Genomic DNA, 20,822 nt, shown 5'->3' on the forward strand with positions numbered 1-20,822 from the left:
TTAAAGCTCTCGACGACAATTCAACTTTAAAAACGTAAATTAATTAATCAATTCAATTTTTAGGATATTCTGTATATAATTCATCAAATAATTGTTTTTTAAGTTTTTTTTATATAATTAACCAAAATATATATGAGTATTAAATTTATTTCCTGGATGAACAATTTTGCATAGACAATTTGACAATTTGTTTTTTAAGATCGTAAATTCGAATTTCAATTCAAACCGGTGGTTGAGAAAATACAGCAAAGGACCACGAATTCTATATATAAATCTCAGCAGTAGCTATCTACAAGCACGCCTAAACGAGCATGCAGCCATGGAAGATGACAGCTTGCTTTAATTTACAGTTTCCAAGTGGGCAGGACTACTGATAATAATTTCTTTCGTTTCTTTTTGTTTTCTTTTTTCTACTTTCAAGTTTTTCCAGGAAAAAGGAAACCATTATTAATCACTTGCATCATAGATAATTAAGCACTCTCAGATTAATAACCTTAATTAACTGAAAACTTTTAACCTACATATGTCCGTAGAGGACCACCACATAAAATAGAATGTATGTCAACGTTAAGTTTGTTGCCTGCCTGCCTGCCTGCCTGCAGCCTTGAAAAGATTTCTTGGATCTGGTGACAGCTGAGACATGTTGATGTCTGATGACTACTGTTATTGCTTCAGTTCAGTCTTTTTCTTGCTCAAACTTATCTTCCTTAACTTTCCTTTTCTCATATATCAGAAGAGAATTGTAATTAGCTAGCTACAGCCTTTAATTTTCTGGTTACCAATTCTTCCATTCTTGGCTGTAGCTTCAAAACCCAAAATTTATGGTATCCCTTTTGTTCAATTTTATGATTAGTCAGTTTGTTTTGCATGAAAGTGCACTATGGCATGAAAGAGAGAGAGAGAGATGGAAATTTGAGCAAGAACTTCATAAGACTAAGGAAAACTTCTACAGTCCCATGTTGCCCTGCTGCCATGCACATGCCATGCATGGAGGAATTAGTTGTCTGCTTGCTTATCTTATGGAGATGATAATAAATTTACATACATTATTTTTCTATTTTTAATTAATTAATTATCATAAATTCGTAAGCTAAGCTGATTGGTTATATATATATATATATATGTATACACGTATTATGGAATTAATTATCTCTGGAATAAGAACCTGCTGCCTAATTCAATTAGGGTTTTGATTGATTGCTATTTACTTTGAGACATAGTGAAAACAAAGAAAATCTAATACCAAGGCTTATGGATATTAGCCATATATATGTGATTGAGAGTAAAGATGTTAATTCGTACACTTTGGATACATAATAAACTCAATTTTATTTCTAAAAATCCTAATTGATAATAAATTCTTGTTTCTACTCGTATCATTGATATTAATTACATCAATACTCATCAATGGAGATTATCAAAATCAATAAATTTTAATTTATTAGTATGGTAACCATTTTTAGGGTTAAGAAATCTCAAATTTAAATTTCAGACATGGGCATTATCAAACATTTTAAGTAGTAAATTAAAACTCAAAAAATGCAAATGTATGAGATTCCTATTTATATTACTAACTTTGTACGTACATTACTTTCTGCATATATAATAATAAAACTAGTTAATACAGAAGAAGGATTCTTACTTGCGTATTACAAGGAAACAATTGATAATGGCGACACAGGCATCTTGACTCCCGGTTGATATTGCTTCCCCGACGAGGCATTGGGGTGAAACGAGACACCATTTTTCAATTTTAGAGCAACAATATAGAGAAATATATATAGAGATGTAGATCCTCATACAGTTTGAAGCTATGTATCTCACCACAACCATTGCCCCTAGAGGCCTGGACCATGTATGCTTGCTGAGGTCTGCTTGAATTTAATTATTGAACTATAGCCATGGCGAGAGGCATTATGAATCAGGATTAATTGTCTTTTCAGGCTGCATTATACATTGTTACTTTGATGTAAATGAGCAAACCCAGGATTTACATTCAGTGACAAATTCCTCATTGGCAAGTTTGTTGCACGAGAATTTGGCAGGATATGTTGTGAACCTGAGTTCAGCAACTGGAAATGGTTGATTTCCTTTGACTCACTCTCTAATGGAGTGGTAGCATAAGGTGGATATTGCTGAAAGAGTGAAGCCATTGTCACAGGCGGACAGAAAAAGAATTGAGAAGCAGATGAGAAAGGCAGTGATGGTGGTGATGAAACAGTGTCTTTGAGGGAAGTTTCTGTGTGGTGTACGAATCCATGGGTTTGAAATTGGTGAGATGAAGATAAATTTGAAGTATCCCAATGGAAGTAGGAATTGTTTGGCAAACCAGGTAAAGAAGAATGAGTATTACTACTGGTTAAAGGAAATAACTTTTGAGCTGAAACTTGTCCAGCAGTGGTGTAATTGCAAAACCCATATTCTTGATTTTCTTGTTCATTTGTTTTGATCCATTTTCCTTTCTCAGCAACACTAATTTCAACTTCACCTGATCTCAGTGAAGCTTCAGCTGCCACTGTGTCTTGGTGATACCCTCCGTCCGAATTGGGATCAAAGAAATTAGCGAAATTTGATTGATGAGAAAGCAGCATCTGCTGATCATGGAATTGGCCAAATCCTTGAAGCATCTGAAGAGGTGGAAGCTTATCAATATCATTTTTAGTGGCATCAAGCAGCCAATCAATTACCTTGCTAGGCTGGCTCAACCCAAGCCTGTCTTGAAGATCATATAACTGAAGAGCTGTGTGTACAGAAAGCCTAATTCGTCTGTCTCGCAAACCCCTCACAGTGGAAACCTTGCTATGCCTATCTTTTCCTCCAAATGAACGCGGCATTCGCACAATTCTTGGATTCCTAAATGCTGACCATTTTCTTGAAGAAGTAGATGTTGCTGCCTTGGAGAAGCTGCTGTCGCCAGCAGCATCTCCCTCTTGCTTTGCTTGAAAAATCTTTTCTCTTGAACCTGTAATCATCTTCTATCTTCTCTCATCGATCATTGAGCTGCAAAATCTAGACTTAGTTACCTGTAAATATTATACTGAAAGATTCCATCAGCTATAGAGAATACATCTTTTTAGGGTTAAGAATTGACTCGAGATTATATAAATTAATCAATATCATTCTGATTCAAGAAGTTGCAAATATCAAACAAACATGGAACCGTAAATTTGAACTTACATCAGGCAGGAACTTGTAGGGTTCTTGCAACTGAAAGCACTGCCGATCTGAAGGAAGAAACAGTTGCAGCAGCAGCAAGGAAAAGCAATAATATCATGAAATTCCCACTTATATATATTTCAAAGGACCTGCATAGATATCAAATTTATTTTTACAGAAGAATTAATATAAATAGTGATTAACCAGTTTGGAGAAATATTTCATTATTTGAGGTAATTAAACAAAAGATGGCAGAATGTAACTGTGGGGATGATGAAAAAAGAATAAAGGTTTGGTGCAATGGAGACCATGTGTTGACTGGCGATGTTGACACGTATATTTTACATACAAAGACACGAATTTATGTAATTTTTTTTATAGAAAAACCCACTTACTTATATGTCCGAACGAGTTTTTCCTATATTATATAGCACCGACTGAAAAATGAGCTGCCTGGCTAATAATGAAGTATGCATGGTTGGTGTTTGCTTGCAGTTTACATCTAAAATTTAGAACAAGGTGGTGGGATTCATGGTTAATTTTCCACAGGGGACCATTCAACACGTTAGAAAAAGAGGGCTTCTGCTTTTTCGACATCTACACCGTAGCCTTTCCATCCTTCAATGTAAACCTAATTAAGTTGATTTTGTAATTGAATCCTCTACCTTTTTGTGGGATATTATCTTTTTGTAATTAAGTGGGACAGAATTTTCCATGAAATGAGTGAACATGCAATTACAGTTAATTTTTTTAGACATATTGCTATTTGAATTTTACATTCTAGATGGAACATCCTACGTAAAATAACTACTACGGTGATATAATTGTGGGCAGGGGCGGAGGAGGGTACGGCAAGGGGTACTTGCCGTACCGGCAATCGAAAAATGCTTTGAAGGGAATGAAGGTATCGTAGCGGTGCAGCCGATGATACCGTAGCAGTGCGCAGCGGTGCCCTACCAAAGAGAGCTAGCTCCTCCCTCCGCCCCTGATTGTGAGATTATATATTAATCTACATAAAATAGCAAGATAGAATTCAATATACATGCATGAGTGGGTGCTTATTCAATTTTAAATAATAAAAATTATTGAAAATATATTAATTTAGAGAGTTTTTATTCGAGTTTTAAAATAATTCAAAAAAAAAAATAATTTTAACCTGTTAACATTGGTAAAATTATCCTAATTAACAGTAAATCTTAAAAAAATTGATGAAAATAAAAATGTAGAATTAGGTAATATTATGAGATTGAATTAGATAAGTCATAGTAATGTGGCTTAGAAATTAAGCTGTGGTGTATGCTAGTGAAGCTTCATCAACTGTGATAGATACAACAATAGCTACTACGCCTACGCAGCCTCATAGACGAGGGACCAATTTAGGTTCTTTAAGCATCCACCGATTTAAAGGACCACATGGACATCGCTACGGTCCAATTTTGAACCCTAAATTGGATTGAACTCCAACTAGTTAAATCCAGAATCAAATCAGAATTTTAGATTAGAAGTGCGGGTTACCATTCCTTTTTATATGAATTAAAATTAAAATTGAAATTAAAATCAGCTATTTAATTTAATTTAATTTTTAAATAAATTATTTTATAAAATTGTGTTATTTAAAATTAATATATAAATAAATAAAATTATAAAATAATTAAATTTAATTTATTTTTAGTTTGTAAAAAATATTACTTATATTTAAATGTAATGTTATTTTATTTTTGTTTGTGAAAAATTTGCATCAGTCAAAAAGCCGAGTGCTTGTATATATAAAACAAGTTAAAAACCATCGTAATAATAAAATTATACGGCAGAATCATTGTATCATACACAATTGTTTATATAATACAATAAATTAATAAAAACAAAATAATTAAATAATTAAAACAGGCAAATAAATTAGTAACTCTTAAAAATCTTATAATTAATTAATAGTTTTATTTTATTTTTTTTTTATAAAAACGTAATCGCTGTTCCCAAATACCTTATTCTTATTTGTTTATTGTTTTCATAGTCAACCCTTTGAACCATCGAATTTTTTCAATTAGAAACCCTACGACCTCTCCTTCTACACCTCTTTTCATAGTTGTTGGAAATTAATATATATCACTGCTACTCCCATGCAATACCATAGAGATTTCCCCCTGAATTTTTTTAATTATTTAAAGGGAATATCCCAATCCAAAAAGACAATTTAACATATTTATAAATAATTAAGCAATTAACTAAAGTTTTGTTTAAAAGAATTCATTTTATAAGAAAACAAATTTACATAAATTATCATAAAATCATGTATAGTATTAATTTATTTTAAAAAAAGTATTTTTTTTAATTAACAAATTGAATTCTTCAAGTTTCTGGAAATTTTTTTTTTTATTCTAAACAGATTAAAGATTCTTAATCTTCTCAATCTGCTGGAATCTGGACCATTGCCTTTTTTTCCCCAATAACTATAAAGAGTAAAGAATAGTTTGAAAAGATAATTGGAATAATCCCAAATTCCATAACACAATTAAATGGCATACACTTAACTATTACATACATATTCTGGTGCAATTATATGGCATCAACAATCAAATACCTATACTCAAAATTTTACAAAAATTCAATTTTTTTATTTAAAATAAAAAAAATTATTTATTTTTTAATTTATAAAATTTTCATTTTTAGAAGAAATAAAATCATACATAATTTTATAAATAATTTTAAATTTTTTTGGTTTCCTTTGAGTGCAAAGTTAAAATCAATGTTGCTAGCTGGTGAAAGCAATGAAGTAGGAAAAATATTGAAAACAATGTGCAAGAAATGGACTTTAAAGCCCTAAATTAAACTACCATCACAATCACATATATTTAAAAAATAATGTAGACCCAGTTGAAAATTTTTAACGTGTTGTTAATTTAATTCAAAATGATTAATATAAATTATTTAATAATTCTGATTTAAGTATGATATAACTTTACATTTCACTAAACCACCCATTGGGAACATTCATGCATCATTCGTATTATAATCATCATTGATTTATGAATGATATCACAGAGAGATTCACATTCTTATTTACTATTATTTTATTTATATTTGAGTTATTATATATAATTTTGTAATTCCATTTACGTCTGCTTCTCTGATGAGGGCATTTATTACTGTATTATGCCATGGAAGTGATAGCGCCAAACCCTAGAAATGTAGAGATTTAGATAAAACCTAATCAATAATTCAAAGTAGATATGCTTAATTGAATAAAAGTGTACGTGATTTAACACCCCACAACATGAGAATTAATTCAGTTAACTTATATGTAGAAAACAAAACTGTACCAAAGAGTTTATAACAATTGGAAAATATTGATCAATTAACCCCTTTTTCGAGATACATGTAGTGTCAAATAATGGATGTTGAAATGGGTACAAGTGATCCAATCCGATATATGTTCTTCGACACATACACACCCACATGCATACACATATGCGATCCATATGATAAAACTCTCGTAAATATTGAAGTTCTGAGCATATTTACTGATACAATTACTTGACGAGGGGCCTTGAAAAATAAGGCACCTATATATACGTATTCGTATATGTATACACACGCAAAGACAATATATACATATAGTGTGTGTGTGTGAGAGAGAGAGACACAGAAAGAGAGAGAGAGTCGCTGTATATAATCTAGCTCATCAGCGATTGTCCTGACTCCAGGACTGTGTACTATTTCCAAGTAAAGACTTATTTATTTTTATGGTCCTAGGACATGAAGTCAATGACCACAGAGAAATGAAACTTGAATTCTGAAAAATAAGAAAATTCGTAAGACCTAGCATTGTGTTTTTACAGCCTAAAACTATTTTTCAAGAAAAGGAAAAACCATCATTTAATGGTTAAATATCCGATTCTGAATGGGAGAATAAAGGCCCTACAGTGCTCATTTTATAGACTGGGCCAGTTTCAGATCAATTGCTCTATCATGCGCATGTGCAGAATGTTACCATCACACTGCCAAAAGGACAACAGTTTTAAGACCCAGTTATTATCAATGAGCTCCTCCCATCATAGTAAAGCTCTAATTTCTTTGGTTAAAGACCAAATGCAATCACATCTCTTGGATTGCACCAGATAAAAAGTTGAAATGCCATCAAGGAGTTCCACTGGAGAAACCATGAAAGAAAATTAAATGTTTCACATATCACATGAATCATTCATCCCCCAAACAGCTGTTGCATTTGGATTTTATAGACATACATAAGCAATACTAAACAAAAACATACCAAATACAATTGTGGACAACTACCCTTATTGATGTCAATTTCCAGAGTCTTAACTGCAGGAGAACCAAGATTAAACCTCTTCGGCAGATAGAGAAGATTGATTAACAATTAGGTGAAGCATGCAGTTTTTGCCACAATCCAAGGAAACCTGGTAAGAAGCAATCGAGTTTCTGGAATCAGTAACCATAACTTCCATCCATAAAGTTCTCATACTACACATAAATTCTACAGGATTCAACGAGGAACAAGAACAACGTTACAAGACCATATTATTGAAGGACAGTATATGCATGAGTTGGATGCAATCAATTGGTTCAGATCCAAACCGAACCAAAATCCAAAAACCCAACTAAATGTTACAAACAAATGAACCAAAATTAAGAACTAACCAAACCGACTTATACCCAAATAAATCAGTCTTTGTTCCTTCAATTTCTTCCAGAAAATCAAGCAGAAGGGGCTTACACCTAAAAGCACAAACAAAGCACATCTATAACATAATCCCCATCCATTCCATCCAAACAAACACAAAACATCATGGAATCAATACAGAAACATTACTAACTAATCAAATTTTCAACAATTAAAACCAATGAACACTAATACAATCCATTTCCAAAAGAAAATAACAATAGAATCCATTATTAAAAATTCAAATCCAAAAATCAACAGTTGAACACTAATAAATTAAACCCATGAATTAAATACTCCAATAACCCATTAAACAATCCCCATTACTCTTTCAATTGCAACAAACCTATGAAGAGATTAATCACAAAACCATGAAGAACCGCAAAATATCTAGCAGCATGGAGATTGTGTAGATCTGGCGCAACACTTAAGCAACCCAACAGCATCAAAGCTAGAACCTATGATGCCAAGATATGAAGATCCATCAGACAAAGGCAGTGTGGCGATTTATGAAGGCAGTCCATGATTGGCATCCTCAGCAATCTGTAAAGGAAGAACCATGCACCCACAATGCCAGATGCAGGCGGTGAGGCAATCTGTGAGGAGCTGGAGGCTGCCAATGGATTCTTGTTGAAGAAGAAGAAGAAGAACGCCGAGGGGAACAAAATGAAAAAGAATTTGTGATTTGTGCTGATGGATTCACCTTGCCAGAGATATTTTTTGGACTTGGATTTTAGATGGTGTATGAACGAAAACTGATGTGAACGAAAACTGATGTCAATGTTTGTTTAAGTTTTATATATATGTAAGAAAATCAGTCCATTCAGTCTTTTCCAATAATTTTGGTCAATTAACTGAACTGAAAACTGAAATACTCTAAAATTGCAAACCAAACCAAATGGACCAATTAAACAAACTGAAATAACTTAATTGGTCCAGTTCGATTTTTTTGTTATAACCAAAAACTGCTCTCCCCTGCTATAGACTATCTCCCTCTCTATGCAATTGATACCACACACACATTATTATACCAAGTGTTATCATATGCCACATCCATTTGTATTTAGCAATCAGCATACACATGAAACACTCCCATACATTACATATTAACTACAAAATACAAATGCAACAAACCCCCTTTTCCTAATTGAAGTTCCATGACCACAATGATGAGCTTGCACCACCTTTTTTTCCTCATAATTTGCAAAAACTAAAAAGCTTGAAGCCATTAAAACCTACATGTAATTATTCATTCATTTAGCCTTTTCTAAAAGGGTAAAAGCAGCAGCTTTAAGCTCCTCAGTCTTCATTCAGATTATCAGATAAGAATTTGAAAGACCAATAATGCACAACACAGACATGTTTATACTGTTCTCTTAACAATGGATGCTAGAACATTGAAATCCCAATGCAACCATTTAGAACACCAAGGACTGAACCAAAGCCTAACAGGATTTCTGGAACCAAACAAAGGCATTTACACGCTTCCCAGCTTCGACCAACACAAATGACCGAAAAAGGCAATTATGCACAAATCTAATGAGTAATGACTCTACAATTCAAACAAAAATGCATAAATTCTATCCATAAATTCAAATCATAACACTTCTAAAACCCATCATACTTAGACCCGATAATTCACCTCTTAAACCCACCAAACAAACTCAGAAATTACAGGACCAAAACGACCGATAATCACAAAGTCATTCTCTAGCATGTATAATTACTTCCGGATCACCAATAAACAATACAGCACATCGGAATTTGATGCACAAATCAAAACCCATTATTCAAAAGCTGGAAAAACACAACACCGATCTCTAGTTTTTTTTTTTTTTTTTTTTAAAAAAAAAGCTCACCAATCTTTATTTTTGGTAGCCACCTCCTCGAGCATTGTAGTCCTCTTCAACTTTCGCAGTCAAATAAACGGGAGGAAAATCAGTAACGTCGAAGGTCTTCTCCTTCATCATCTTCTCCACATCGGCCTTCTTCAAAATGGTGCGTTTAATTGGAGGTCGATTACGGCGCTGATCGCGAGTGTAATACTTGATGTCATAGACCGTTTCTGGGTTCGATGTGGGCACGATGGCCTTGATCTTGGGGGTAGCAGGGCAGTGGACACGGTACTCAAGAGCGCCAGGTACGGCGGATCGGTATTCCGGGTCGGCGCATGGCCCCGTTATCTCCCAGGGCTTCTTGATGAAGCGTTTTAGGGTTTGGAAGAGAGAGGAAGTGGCAGCGGTGGTAGGTTTCGCCATCTCGGAGGCAGGGAGAGAGAAAGACCTTGGCAGTGGCTGAGCTGTTGAATATTTAGGACGGAGTAGCCCGATGGGGATCAGGTTGGGTTTGGTTTTAGAAATCGGAGTCGATTTTGGGCTATGATCTGCGAATTCATATAAAATCCTGATAAATTGAAAAAAAAAAAATCTAATAATCTGAAAATTATTAGATGTACATAATAATCTGAATTATAATATAATGTATAAACTATATTTAAAAATAAACTAATGTCTTTTAATTATTTTTAATGATAAATATATTTATAAACTAATTTTTACTCCGTTCATTTTATAATTTTTATTTTTTTAAAATAATTTTTTAAATAAATATTAAAAAAAATTAATATTTAATAAAAGTTAATATTATATAATTAAAAAGTAAATAAATAAATTATATTTTTAATATAATGTAAGTAACAAAATCCTAAAATGATTTATTTTTATTATATTATAAAGTTTTATAACATTGAAACTTTTTTTTTCCAACTTTACTGCTATGTACTATAATATTTTTAAATATATAATATTAACAGCTCAAAATATTTAATAAAAGAGAAGAAAATGAACATGGTGACAAACTACCAATGATCTCAACTAACCATGAAAATGGATTGTGTTATGTTCGTGGGACTTCCAAAATTTGACAACATGTATTATTTATCACATCTCTCTCTCTCTCTCTTTCAGAGTATCTTTGCTCCGTCCTTTCCTTTTTCTTCCCTTGATTCGTACGCTTACTCTCCTTTTCTCCTCATCTTCAATTCCTCCTCTCAACTCTTAACAGATCTCTCTGTTGTTTCCTTTCTTCTCCATCTCCAAAACCCAATTCAAAATCAGGTACCTTTAATATGTTTCCTTTTCTCATTGCTTTACCTTCTTTGATCTGATCGATCCATGTTTTATATCTGTTTGTTTTTCAGGTCAATTATTTTGCATTGTGCTGTCTTTTTTTTTTTTTTTTTTTTTTTTGTTGACGTTTATTGTTCTTTGGATTTGAGACTTTGGCTTTACTGGGTTCAATCTTCATGTCTCTCTATTACAGCTTTCTCGAGTGCATGTTCCGAGCTGTTTCTGAATTTTGTTCTATTATTTTGCATGCTTGCATTTGAACTTGGTTTCATGTGTTTTTTTCCCTTTTCTTTTTGGCATTTTCAATCTTTTTTCAGAAATTTAAGCTTTTGCATTCTAAACTCGTAATGGGTTTTTTGCTTGGTTTATCTGTGCTTGTTTTCATTTTCAGGATCTCGAGGCCGCAAATTGGGCATATATATTACTCTGTGACTCCTGCTCAACTATTATTGTTGTTGCTAAATTCCCTTTGACCTCTGCCTACTGCTTTTGCTGATATTTTTGTTTTCAGAGAGCCTTCTTCTTAAGCTGTAGGATAAGCAAACTTCTATTGCAATAATATTTCGCACTTTGAGTAGTTTAAAATATTTGAATTTTTATGATAGCTTGTCTGTAGGGATACAAACTTACTTGCGTGTTCAAAGGTAATTTGGATATCTGAGATCTTTTGCTCACTAGGTAATCGCTGTCTTTTTTAAAATTATTTGGTTGAAGTTCATTGTGTATGTACCTCTGCTGTGCTAATTGAGTTATTTTGTTTAGTCAATTTCCTTGGAATTCATGGGTTGTATCCTTTTGATTTATCTGAGTATTTCATTCGTGTCCTTGACCCTTTCACTTGCTGAATATTTGCCTTGTATTTTAAATATAGATGGCAATGCAGGAAACTTCTCCTGCCCCTGCTCCAAGTGCTGAAGTTGTTGGGAATGCCTTTGTGGAGCAGTATTACCATATTTTACACCAATCCCCTGAATTGGTTCATAAATTTTATCAGGATTCAAGTTTGCTAAGCCGACCAGATGCTGATGGCATAATGACAACAGTGACCACGATGCAAGTAAGTAAGAAATTTTTTGATGAACAAAATCACTTCTCTCTTTATCTCTATCTCTCTCTCTTTTTCTTTTTTTTGGGCACCTAAAATGAAAGGCCTAGTGAGCTTGGCATGCAAAATGGGGATAGCACAGCGCTTCAACTTTCCCTAATCCCATTTAGTGGATGGGGGTTTCATACCTATGAGCCCTTAGTTTCAATAGATTGGTGAGAGCTGAGAGCAACTATGCTAGGAGCGTAGGACACAAATTTACATTGATATCACAAAATTTTGGCAACTTTTCTTGTCCACTGAATCTTGTGTTGTACTGTTGTATGAATCCCTTAGCTTTCGCTAGATTGAACATGTTTTGGATAAGTGACCTATTGTTGATGCCTTTTGACAGCTAACAAGGTTTAGGTCATTCAATTATATCAGAATCTGTCTAATATATAATGGACAAACAGCTGAGACATTTTGATGAATGATGAATAAAAAATTTTATTAGGATGGACTTATGGAACATTTGGAAAATTTTGCCTGAAAGCTCCCCTTTTACCATTGCCCCTTATGAAATGACTTCTTTTATGAGCTGATTATTGTGCCAACTTGTGATGCTTTGGGTGTGTGAGAAAGTTCAGATTCGCTTAAGAGTATCAATGAGCAAGTTAATGCACATAGGATGCCATCCAACTATCAATTGCAAAGGAAATATTTCATTAATGTCAATTGGAATGGCTAGACTCTAGTTCATGTAACACTATTTGTAAAACACCAGTTAGCCATGTGCAAAGGCATTCGTTTTTCTTTTACTTCAAAAGATGTGAAGAAGAAAAAATGTGTTGTTGAAAGGTGTCATTCATCTTAGTGATAATTGTTGTGCTTTTGTCCTCAATATATAATTTATTAGTGACTTTGGTTTTATCTTGTTGCTTATCTGTACTAGCAATTATATTTATATCTATGCACCTTCACATGTGAGAAATGAGAATGTAGGTGTTTATATCATTACATGTTTATTATTCACTCTTATCTTTTGTTTACTCATCCATTCAAAAAAATAATCATATAACGGTACGTGAAAGACTGTTATTTGGTGAATTACTCCCAACATTTGTGACCTCACTTTTGCCTTAAGTAAACTTTTAGAATCTCATCAAATTTTTGTTTCAACATTTCTGTTTTGTTTAAAATCTGAAATTTGCATGATAGTCTGCCTAGCATTATGAAATTTGAGCAAGAATTGTAATGTTTATGCGGATTTTGATGGCTGGGTGATTTGTTTAGCATTATAGGGTTTGGATTGAGAATGTGTGATCTCCACAAGGAAGCTGCCTTATAAACTTTATAATGATAGACAATTCCATCAGTGATTAGGTTGTGCTGGGATATTACCTGCACTTTTTTAACATGGCTTGTCTAAATTATGGTATTTCTTGCTGTTTGTTTTGGATTGGGCAATCATTACCAGCATTTTTTTTATATGGCTCTTGTCTAAATTGTGGTATCTCATTCTGTTTGTTTTGGATCAGGCAATCAATGACAAGATTCTCTCCTTGAATTATGAAGACTACACAGCTGAGATAAAAAATGCAGATGCACAGGAGTCTTATGAGAAAGGGGTTATTGTTCTTGTTACTGGTTGCTTAACTGGAAAGGACAATGTGAAGAAGAAATTCTCTCAAACATTTTTCCTTGCTCCACAAGACAAAGGCTACTTTGTGTTGAATGATGTGTTTAGGTTTGTTGAGGAGAATGTATCATTACCAAATGATTCTTTCTTGATTAGTGGTGTCAATGAAAGTGCTGTGCCTTTAACCTCAACAACACAACCAGGTTGGGGTGATATTTTAGAAGAAGGTTGGTATGGTTTTCTTTATTGTTTCCTCCATAAGTTTATTGTAATTTTATTGAGATCTAAAAATGTTGAAATTGCTTCACTATATTTTCTAGATCCCACTCAGGATACTGATCATCCTACTGTGGATATTGCTACTTCCTTTGAGGAGGAAAATCTTAATAATGGTGCCGAAGTTTGTGATCCTTCTGATAAGGAGGAAGGATCAGTGATTGAAGAAGAGATTGTCAAACACCAAACTGGTTCTGCCCATAATGAAACTCTCACAAGTGTTGATGCGGCTCCTGGGGTTCTTGAAGAGGCCCCAAAAAAATCATATGCTTCAATTGTGAGATGATTTTAGTTCTCTCTATTGCAAGTCTTAATACCCCATTTTTTAAAGTTAATTTTGACATCTTTTAGCCTGATAATTGTATAGGTAAAAGTAATGAAAGATATAAAGCCTAGTTCAGTGTATGCTCCCACTTGTCCAAATGTGGCTCCTGCAAACTCTGAAAAACAAGCAATGAATTCTGTAAAATCTGCTTATGCCCCAGAGGCTGTTGCTCCTATTAGTGTTGGTGTTCCTGAAAGTAGTGATGTTCATGAAGAAGGTATGATTCTGCCTGATGAATGTTTGAGAACGTACGGTTGTGTTAATGATGTATATTTGCAACTTAAGTTGAGCAGTTTAATTTTGATTGCAAATATGCAGATTCTAGTTCATGGTGTGAATGCAAGTCATTTCACCTGACAGGATAGTCCCGGAGGGATATCCTGATGGGAATACCCCTTCCCTTGGCAAGGGTTCTGATATACGCCAACCCTTGTTGGTGGGTGGGGTGGCAGCCTCTATGGGCAGGCTAAGCTAAGGAATTTTTTTTGTTTTTAAAATCTTGTCTTTTGTGTGAAAGATGCACTTTTGCGTGAAAGATGCACTTTTGCTTTTTAATTATACTTCCATAATCCCTGTTTTTAAATTAATTAGATAATAATATATTTTTTTTTGATGTTGTGCTTGTTACAGCTGAAGGTCATTCCATATATGTACGAAATTTACCTTTTAATGCAACAACAGTACAACTCGCTGAGGTGTTTAAAAAATTTGGGCCAATTAAGCGAGATGGCATTCAAGTTAGAAGTAATAAGGTCTGTTTTGTAGATGAATTTTGTGCATTTTTCCTTAGAATTGTTGTTATTATTATTTATGGTTATTTCTCATGGCATGCAGCAAGGATTCTGTTTCGGCTTTGTTGAATTTGAGACATGGAGTTCCATGCAAAGTGCACTTGAGGTACTGCTAACCTATTCACTTATTGTTGGTCGGTTTGTCCTTTCTCTTGTTTTACACCTTTTTTCCTGCTGTGCTGAATAAGTGTGCTTCTTTTATGTTGAGGGATCTTGGTTTATTGGATGCCTGACCTAAAATTTTGTGTAGATTCAAAATTGCCCTTCTCAAAATAGGAGTTTATAGCATAGACATGAGTGAAGGATGATAACTTTTTTTTAATCATTTGTAAGAAAGTTTTTACAGGTTAAAAGGTTAGTCCTTCCATTGTAACTACTGTGGGAGAAACTGTGTTGATTCAGATGTACATACATAGACAATCATGCCTTTCTTTCCTTTTCCTTTTAAGTGGAGAATAAACAAGAAAGAGTGGAACTCTACTTGATGAATTGCATGGTTCTCTGTCTATCCTAGGAAAAGTTCCCTAACTCAGGATAGGTAAATAGTTGTAAAAGCATGTGTCAGTCCCAAGGTGCAAGGACACACACAGCCCCTAGCATCTCAACCTTCAAAAGGTAGCCAACATTCCAGAGGCACACCTTTTTGTTAAGGTGCGCACCTATGCATGTCTCTCAATTAACGCAAAATTATACATGTTTGGAAAATATACATATATGCATGTTTATAGCTCATTGCATAGGAAGATGTTACTTTGTCAACACAAGTTGTTTTCCTTTGATTCTGGAAAAAAAAATCCAATTAGTTCCTAAATCTTGTTGTTTTGAGTTAATTTTTTCTGTTTTAGATTTTGTATAATCTATTTGTATGATTTGACATTTATAGATGTAGATTTCATATGATCTAGTTATCCTGAGTTGACTTTCCTTTTTTCTTTTTTGTCCTTTTTTCCATATCACCCCTGTCCACTATTTCTTTTTCGTTTTTTTCTCACCCACTTTTTGCTTTCTTCTTTTTCTATGTGCCTCTTTGTTCCTGTCCATTGTTTAGGTGAACTTTTCCCCTTGTTTTGGATGTTTTTGCTGTTTTTTCATTAATTTTGATAGAAGGAAATGCTGCGTATTAATCTAGCTTGTGATATTGTTATTGAATTGTTTGTTTGAGTATAAGCAATAAGTTAAGGAAAGAAAAGAGGTTAAAATTGAAAACATGTAGCATATTTATTCTATCACAAAGAAAAAGACTAAGTTACTTTTGATGATGAGTACTTTGCTTATTGTTTTACTTGAACTATTGCTGTTTAGGATCAATTTAGGCTATGATTTTAGTGTTTTAACATCTTTTAGTTTTATTGTTTGGATTTCAAAAACATTGGTGCTAGAATCCTATAAGATTTATGTTATTAATGTGAGTTGGTGCTAGAATCTGAATTTTATTTCTTTTTCATTTCATTCGGACACAATCTGCACCTTGCACTCTGTCCTTACTTCTTAGGTTCCAAGATCTCTTGTAATAACTATCTAATAAATTCTTTTTATATGTGCTTTGCTGCTTAGCCATGCCAAGTGGTTCGTAATGGCAATTTTAGGACTTGGTATATAGTAGTGGCAGAAAACCTTAGGGTGTGCTTACTTGTAGAAAAGTAGAGCTTTTTTCCTGAAATTCTTTTCAAGAAAACTGAAAAATTGATTACTGTGCCCAAATAGTAAAATTTAATAAATGGAAAACTGAGAATTAAGTGTGTGTTCAGGATTGTTGTTGTTTTATCTTTTTCATTCTCTTTGTAGAAAAGAAAAAAAAAAGAGTGAAATCTTGTTCAGTTAGAATGCTTGTTTTCTGCTTTTATCAAATTAATTATAACTGTTTTTTAGAACAAAGAAATACAAACACGGACAATAAGAAGTGGGTTCATAGTTTTTGTCAATGTTTAGGTAATTCATTTTCTCTATCTTCTTTCAATTTGTCTCTCTTCAGATTTTCAACACTTCATTCAAAACTTTGCCTTCCTTCAAGCCCTCATTCTAGGTAGTTGCTCTTAATTCTGCAATTAAACACTTAATGAGTTTACAGTCTAAAGATGATATGGAATAAAGAATTGTGGGTCTTATGATTTCCTTTTTATTTCTTTGTATATTATAAATTCATTTCTTTCAATTTTCGTCTTGAATTTCTTCTTGTCAAACTTCAATCAATAACCTATCTTTTTTGTTGCCCTTGTTTTGGTGAAAAGAGTTTTTTTTTTTTTTTTTTTCAATTCAAATAAAAAAGGAACTGAAAGACATGAGGAAAAGGAAGTATGAGGAAGAGATAAGGATCAACAATAAGAAAAAAAGAATGTATTTATTAAAAACCAACAACTTAAAAATAAAAACAAGTTCTACATTTCCTATAAAAAAAGAATCCACCATAACCCTAATTTTCTAGTTCTCAAAAGGTACAACTACTTTTAGAAAACAAGTTTAAGATGCTTCTATTGAAAACATGGATATATTTTTTATGTTATGGCATCTTTGGCCAGTGTTCAAATCCCAGCTTTAGCACCAGCATTTTTTCTTGTTATCATCTTCCTAATCTGCTATTGAGTTTCCTGAGGTAGCCCCTTCTTTTTCTTTCCTTCTCAAATCGCTAAGATGGTTATATGATTGCCTTTTTTTTTTTACTTTCATTTTCCTCTTTCACTTTTATTTATCAAGTTTCCTTAATCCTTCTTTTTTTAAAAAAAATATTATAGTGTTTTGAATTAGGTTTTACTGTATAATGATTTTCACTTAATGCAACCATAGAACAAAATGAATTAATAATTTGTTTGGTAGAAGATAAGGTTCATATTTCATCTTTTCTTTTCGATCCAGTATGTATTTACTTATTTATAAAAATAATATTGAAAAGATAATTAGGAAAATTGATAAAATCATTGTTTATAGAAAACTCATCCTGTGTTTTCTTTTATTTATAAGATAACTCATTTTAACAAATGAACATGTGTTCTGTGTTTCGCATTGAAGATGAAAACAAAAACTTTCTATTGGAAATTAGAAAAAAATGAAACTATTTTCCATAAGTAAATAGGTTTGATATGAACAGAAAATACGAATGCTGGTGCCCAAACGTCATGTTAGTGGAAAATAAGGTACTGAAATTTTCTGGCAGCATAGAATTTGTGACTTTATATAGATTTTTGAGGAAGAAATGAAAATAAGAAATGCAAGGAGAGTTATGGAAGAGAAGATAGAAATGGAGATTGAGGAAACAACAGTTATCAGACCAATTTTGTGCATTCAGATGTACATCAAAATATGGTAATCTATTACAAGAAGTCTTAGAAAAATATTATGATCACCAAGATAATTGCGGAGTGAATGCCCTTGTCACTTGGCAAAGGGCGAGGACTAGGGCAGCGCGGGGGAGGAGAGGTGATAAAGCTGGGAAAAAGGGGGGGAAAGAAAAAGAAGGGGCCACCTTCCTAATCTAAGCCCATACACATCTCTTGCACTGCCATCCCCAGGTATACTGGGTATATTAAAAGTTGCAATATCATTATGAGAAATATTATCCTTTCTGTAAAATTGTTTTGATAATTGATGCTGCATTAAGTTGTACTATTTAAACAAGCCATGTGATTCTGCATGCTTCAATAACTATTGTTATTGTTATCGTTACTATGAAAATAACTATTAATTAGTGAGGTCATCTGTGGTTTATAAACTGCAGCAAAACTTTGCAGCTAATAAATTATTGAAATGTAAAAGTACAACGGATGTCAAAATGTAAGAATCCAATCTTCCTGGTTAAGCAAGAACCTGTGGAATGAGCAGTGTTAGTCTCCCCTTGATCACATGTTAAAGATGAAAGCTCCTGTGGTCCTTTTTTGGCCTTTCTCTGATCAGGGTGTTGGGTCCTGGGTGTAGTTTTCACTTTTTGAGAACTCTAGAGATCACATTTGCTCCTAAGGAACCATCTGGTTAATATTTTACTCCAAATTTCTCATATCTTTTTCAATTCAAAATTCAAAAAATGGATTACTGTTAACTACACTGAAAAACATAACAAAGATCAAGAATTTAACTTCTGACCCAATAAGAGAAAAGAAGATAACTAAGACCTTACATATACTTGAGTTGAGACTCTTGACTACATAGTAACACACTCGTTACAGGCTTTCACACAGGTCTTAGGTTTGGTTTTGCACGATTCTTTTTCTCCAATGACCGTTTCAGACTCTATTTATTTATTTTGAGAAAGTCATTATCTTAATATATTGACTTTCTGGAAATACATTTTCATTTATCCTATGTTCACCACTAATTTAAACTTTTCATGCAAAAGCCAAACATTTGTTAAGCATCAGAATGCATATTTATTAATGGAGGCAATACTAAGTTCACAATACTTAACCAAGCATTGCTGAAAAAGGATCCCTCTAATATGCCATGTAAAGCCAAACAGTGGTTTAATTTCACTCCTGAATGTTCAGTTTATTACTAAATTTCACATGATTACTATACTTCAAGTTCTATCAGTTAAATTTCCTGAACTGATTCCGTCTCCTGTGGGTAATTGTTGCTAGATCTTGGTAGAATTTGAGTTCAAATTTTTTAGATGATAAACCCAGTAAATTTTCTTGAATCTAGTACTACAATAAAGCAAGTAGGCTGTAAGACTTATTTAGTCAACAGATTCCTTAGCCTTGCTGTTATTTAGCTTTTCTTTTTCTTTCAAAAAGGATATTGATTCATGTGGAGATTTGAGTCATATTTTTTATTGTGGGTACCGTTATGCATGTTTTCTGGGGCCATATGGCTATTTTGGACAATAAATTTTATTGCACAAACAAATTTCAGGCTTCACCTGTCAATATTGGGGATCGTCAAGCTATAGTTGAGGAAAAGAAAACCAACACTCGAGGTAATTTATTTTTTTACTTGCTTAATTCATTGATCATTTTCTACTGTTACCTACCTGAGTATCTTGAAGCATAATTGTTTATGCTCGTAATCATATGATAAAAGGTGCAAATGTCTACTGGTTTTTGCAGTTGGCAACAGTGGGAGAGGGAGGTATTCCTCAGGAAGAGGTGGATTTAGAAGTGACAGTTTCAAGAACCGCGGGAACTTTGGGGGTGGCCGGGGTTACATCAGGAATGAATTCAGAAACCAGGGTGAGTTTTCAGGGCGATCCAGGGGTTCAGCTGGGCACAATGGTGAGGATTACCAGCGGGTTAATCAGAACGGAAGCAAAAGAGGAGGTCCTCAGGGTGGTGTCAAAGGTGGTTCTGTTTCTACTTGAACATAGAGCAATGAAAGTGGATAGATGATTTTTTGACAGTACAAATGAGGGGTATCAAGGCACTAGAGGTTAGGGTTTTCCACTTATATATTTGCGACTTTGACACGAACGGTATTGTGCGTCCTTGTTTTTTGTTTCCCCTCCTGGGGCATTTCATAAAATGTTTTGGTGCACTCCTGTAATCTTTCATGAAAAGCTTATGCAAGTTTGTAAAATTGTGCTCTCGCCCTTGGCTCTCTGCTATGTCCTAACCACACGACGAATATGTATTAGCAAGTGCGAGTGATCCCTGACTTGGCTTCTTTGTTGTTAATTTTAGTTGTGGAGATCCTCCGCTGTTGTTAACTAATCCATAAACGTGGGCTGAATCAATCCTTTATACTATTGGCATTATTGCTTACTGTTAGTTTCAATGTAATAAAGATTATGCAACATGAATGGTACATGTCCAGGCTCCACATTGAAGTCTGGGCACAAATTTGCAGGGGGGAACATCTGCAAAATACTGATTTTAGACA

At 33.5% G+C, this 20,822-nt stretch overlaps 3 protein-coding genes across 8 annotated transcripts; 1 reads left to right on the forward strand and 2 right to left on the reverse strand.

Annotated features, from left to right (window-relative positions):
• Positions 1-1,482: 1,482 nt before the first annotated feature.
• Positions 1,483-3,512, reverse strand: LOC110618101 (transcription factor TCP5). 3 transcript variants are annotated; one of them, XM_043957722.1, is made up of 2 exons: positions 3,178-3,512; positions 1,483-3,023 (listed from the first exon to the last, which is right to left on the reverse strand). In XM_043957722.1, the coding sequence occupies exon 2, from the start codon at positions 2,970-2,972 to the stop codon at positions 1,950-1,952; it is 1,023 nt and encodes a 340-aa protein (XP_043813657.1). In that variant the 5' UTR covers positions 2,973-3,023; positions 3,178-3,512; the 3' UTR covers positions 1,483-1,949. The 3 variants fall into 3 exon arrangements, with proteins under 3 accessions (XP_043813657.1, XP_043813656.1, XP_021616842.1); XM_043957721.1 differs by having other exon boundaries at positions 1,483-3,037; XM_021761150.2 differs by having other exon boundaries at positions 1,484-3,000; positions 3,178-3,510.
• Positions 3,513-7,315: 3,803 nt separating this feature from the next.
• On the reverse strand, positions 7,316-10,209 carry LOC110618303. 2 transcript variants are annotated; one of them, XM_021761460.2, is made up of 2 exons: positions 9,694-10,209; positions 7,316-7,571 (listed from the first exon to the last, which is right to left on the reverse strand). In XM_021761460.2, exon 1 carries the CDS (start codon positions 10,090-10,092, stop codon positions 9,700-9,702), a length of 393 nt encoding a protein of 130 aa, XP_021617152.1. In that variant the 5' UTR covers positions 10,093-10,209; the 3' UTR covers positions 7,316-7,571; positions 9,694-9,699. The 2 variants fall into 2 exon arrangements, with proteins under 2 accessions (XP_021617152.1, XP_043813848.1); XM_043957913.1 differs by having other exon boundaries at positions 7,555-8,589; positions 9,694-10,187.
• A 490-nt stretch (positions 10,210-10,699) lies between these two features.
• LOC110617484 (nuclear transport factor 2) lies at positions 10,700-20,529 on the forward strand. Of its 3 annotated transcripts, XM_021760295.2 has the most exons (11): positions 10,700-10,950; positions 11,354-11,492; positions 11,579-11,640; positions 11,834-12,019; positions 13,528-13,855; positions 13,949-14,181; positions 14,272-14,446; positions 14,860-14,981; positions 15,064-15,126; positions 19,860-19,923; positions 20,054-20,529. In XM_021760295.2, the coding sequence occupies exons 4-11, from the start codon at positions 11,834-11,836 to the stop codon at positions 20,302-20,304; spliced, it is 1,422 nt and encodes a 473-aa protein (XP_021615987.1). In that variant the 5' UTR covers positions 10,700-10,950; positions 11,354-11,492; positions 11,579-11,640; the 3' UTR covers positions 20,305-20,529. The 3 variants fall into 3 exon arrangements, with proteins under 3 accessions (XP_021615987.1, XP_021615988.1, XP_021615986.1); XM_021760296.2 differs by lacking the exon at positions 11,579-11,640; XM_021760294.2 differs by lacking the exons at positions 11,354-11,492; positions 11,579-11,640.
• Positions 20,530-20,822: the final 293 nt, after the last annotated feature.

The sequence above is a fragment of the Manihot esculenta genome, chromosome 6 (genome assembly GCF_001659605.2).
Source record: "Manihot esculenta cultivar AM560-2 chromosome 6, M.esculenta_v8, whole genome shotgun sequence".
Taxonomy (NCBI): Eukaryota; Viridiplantae; Streptophyta; class Magnoliopsida; order Malpighiales; family Euphorbiaceae; genus Manihot; species Manihot esculenta.

What these genes read in the sequence shown, in the direction of transcription:
- LOC110618303 (XM_021761460.2), bottom strand. Translation starts at nt 10,092, where the DNA reads ATGGCGAAACCTACCACCGCTGCCACTTCCTCTCTCTTCCAAACCCTA.
- LOC110618101 (XM_043957722.1), bottom strand. Translation starts at nt 2,972, where the DNA reads ATGATTACAGGTTCAAGAGAAAAGATTTTTCAAGCAAAGCAAGAGGGA.
- LOC110617484 (XM_021760294.2), top strand. Translation starts at nt 10,714, where the DNA reads ATGAAAATGGATTGTGTTATGTTCGTGGGACTTCCAAAATTTGACAAC. An exon ending in AAAAATCATATGCTTCAATT is followed by an intron (nt 14,182 to 14,271) that starts GTGAGATGATTT and finishes ATAATTGTATAG; the next exon opens with GTAAAAGTAATGAAAGATAT. An exon ending in TAGTGATGTTCATGAAGAAG is followed by an intron (nt 14,447 to 14,859) that starts GTATGATTCTGC and finishes TGCTTGTTACAG; the next exon opens with CTGAAGGTCATTCCATATAT.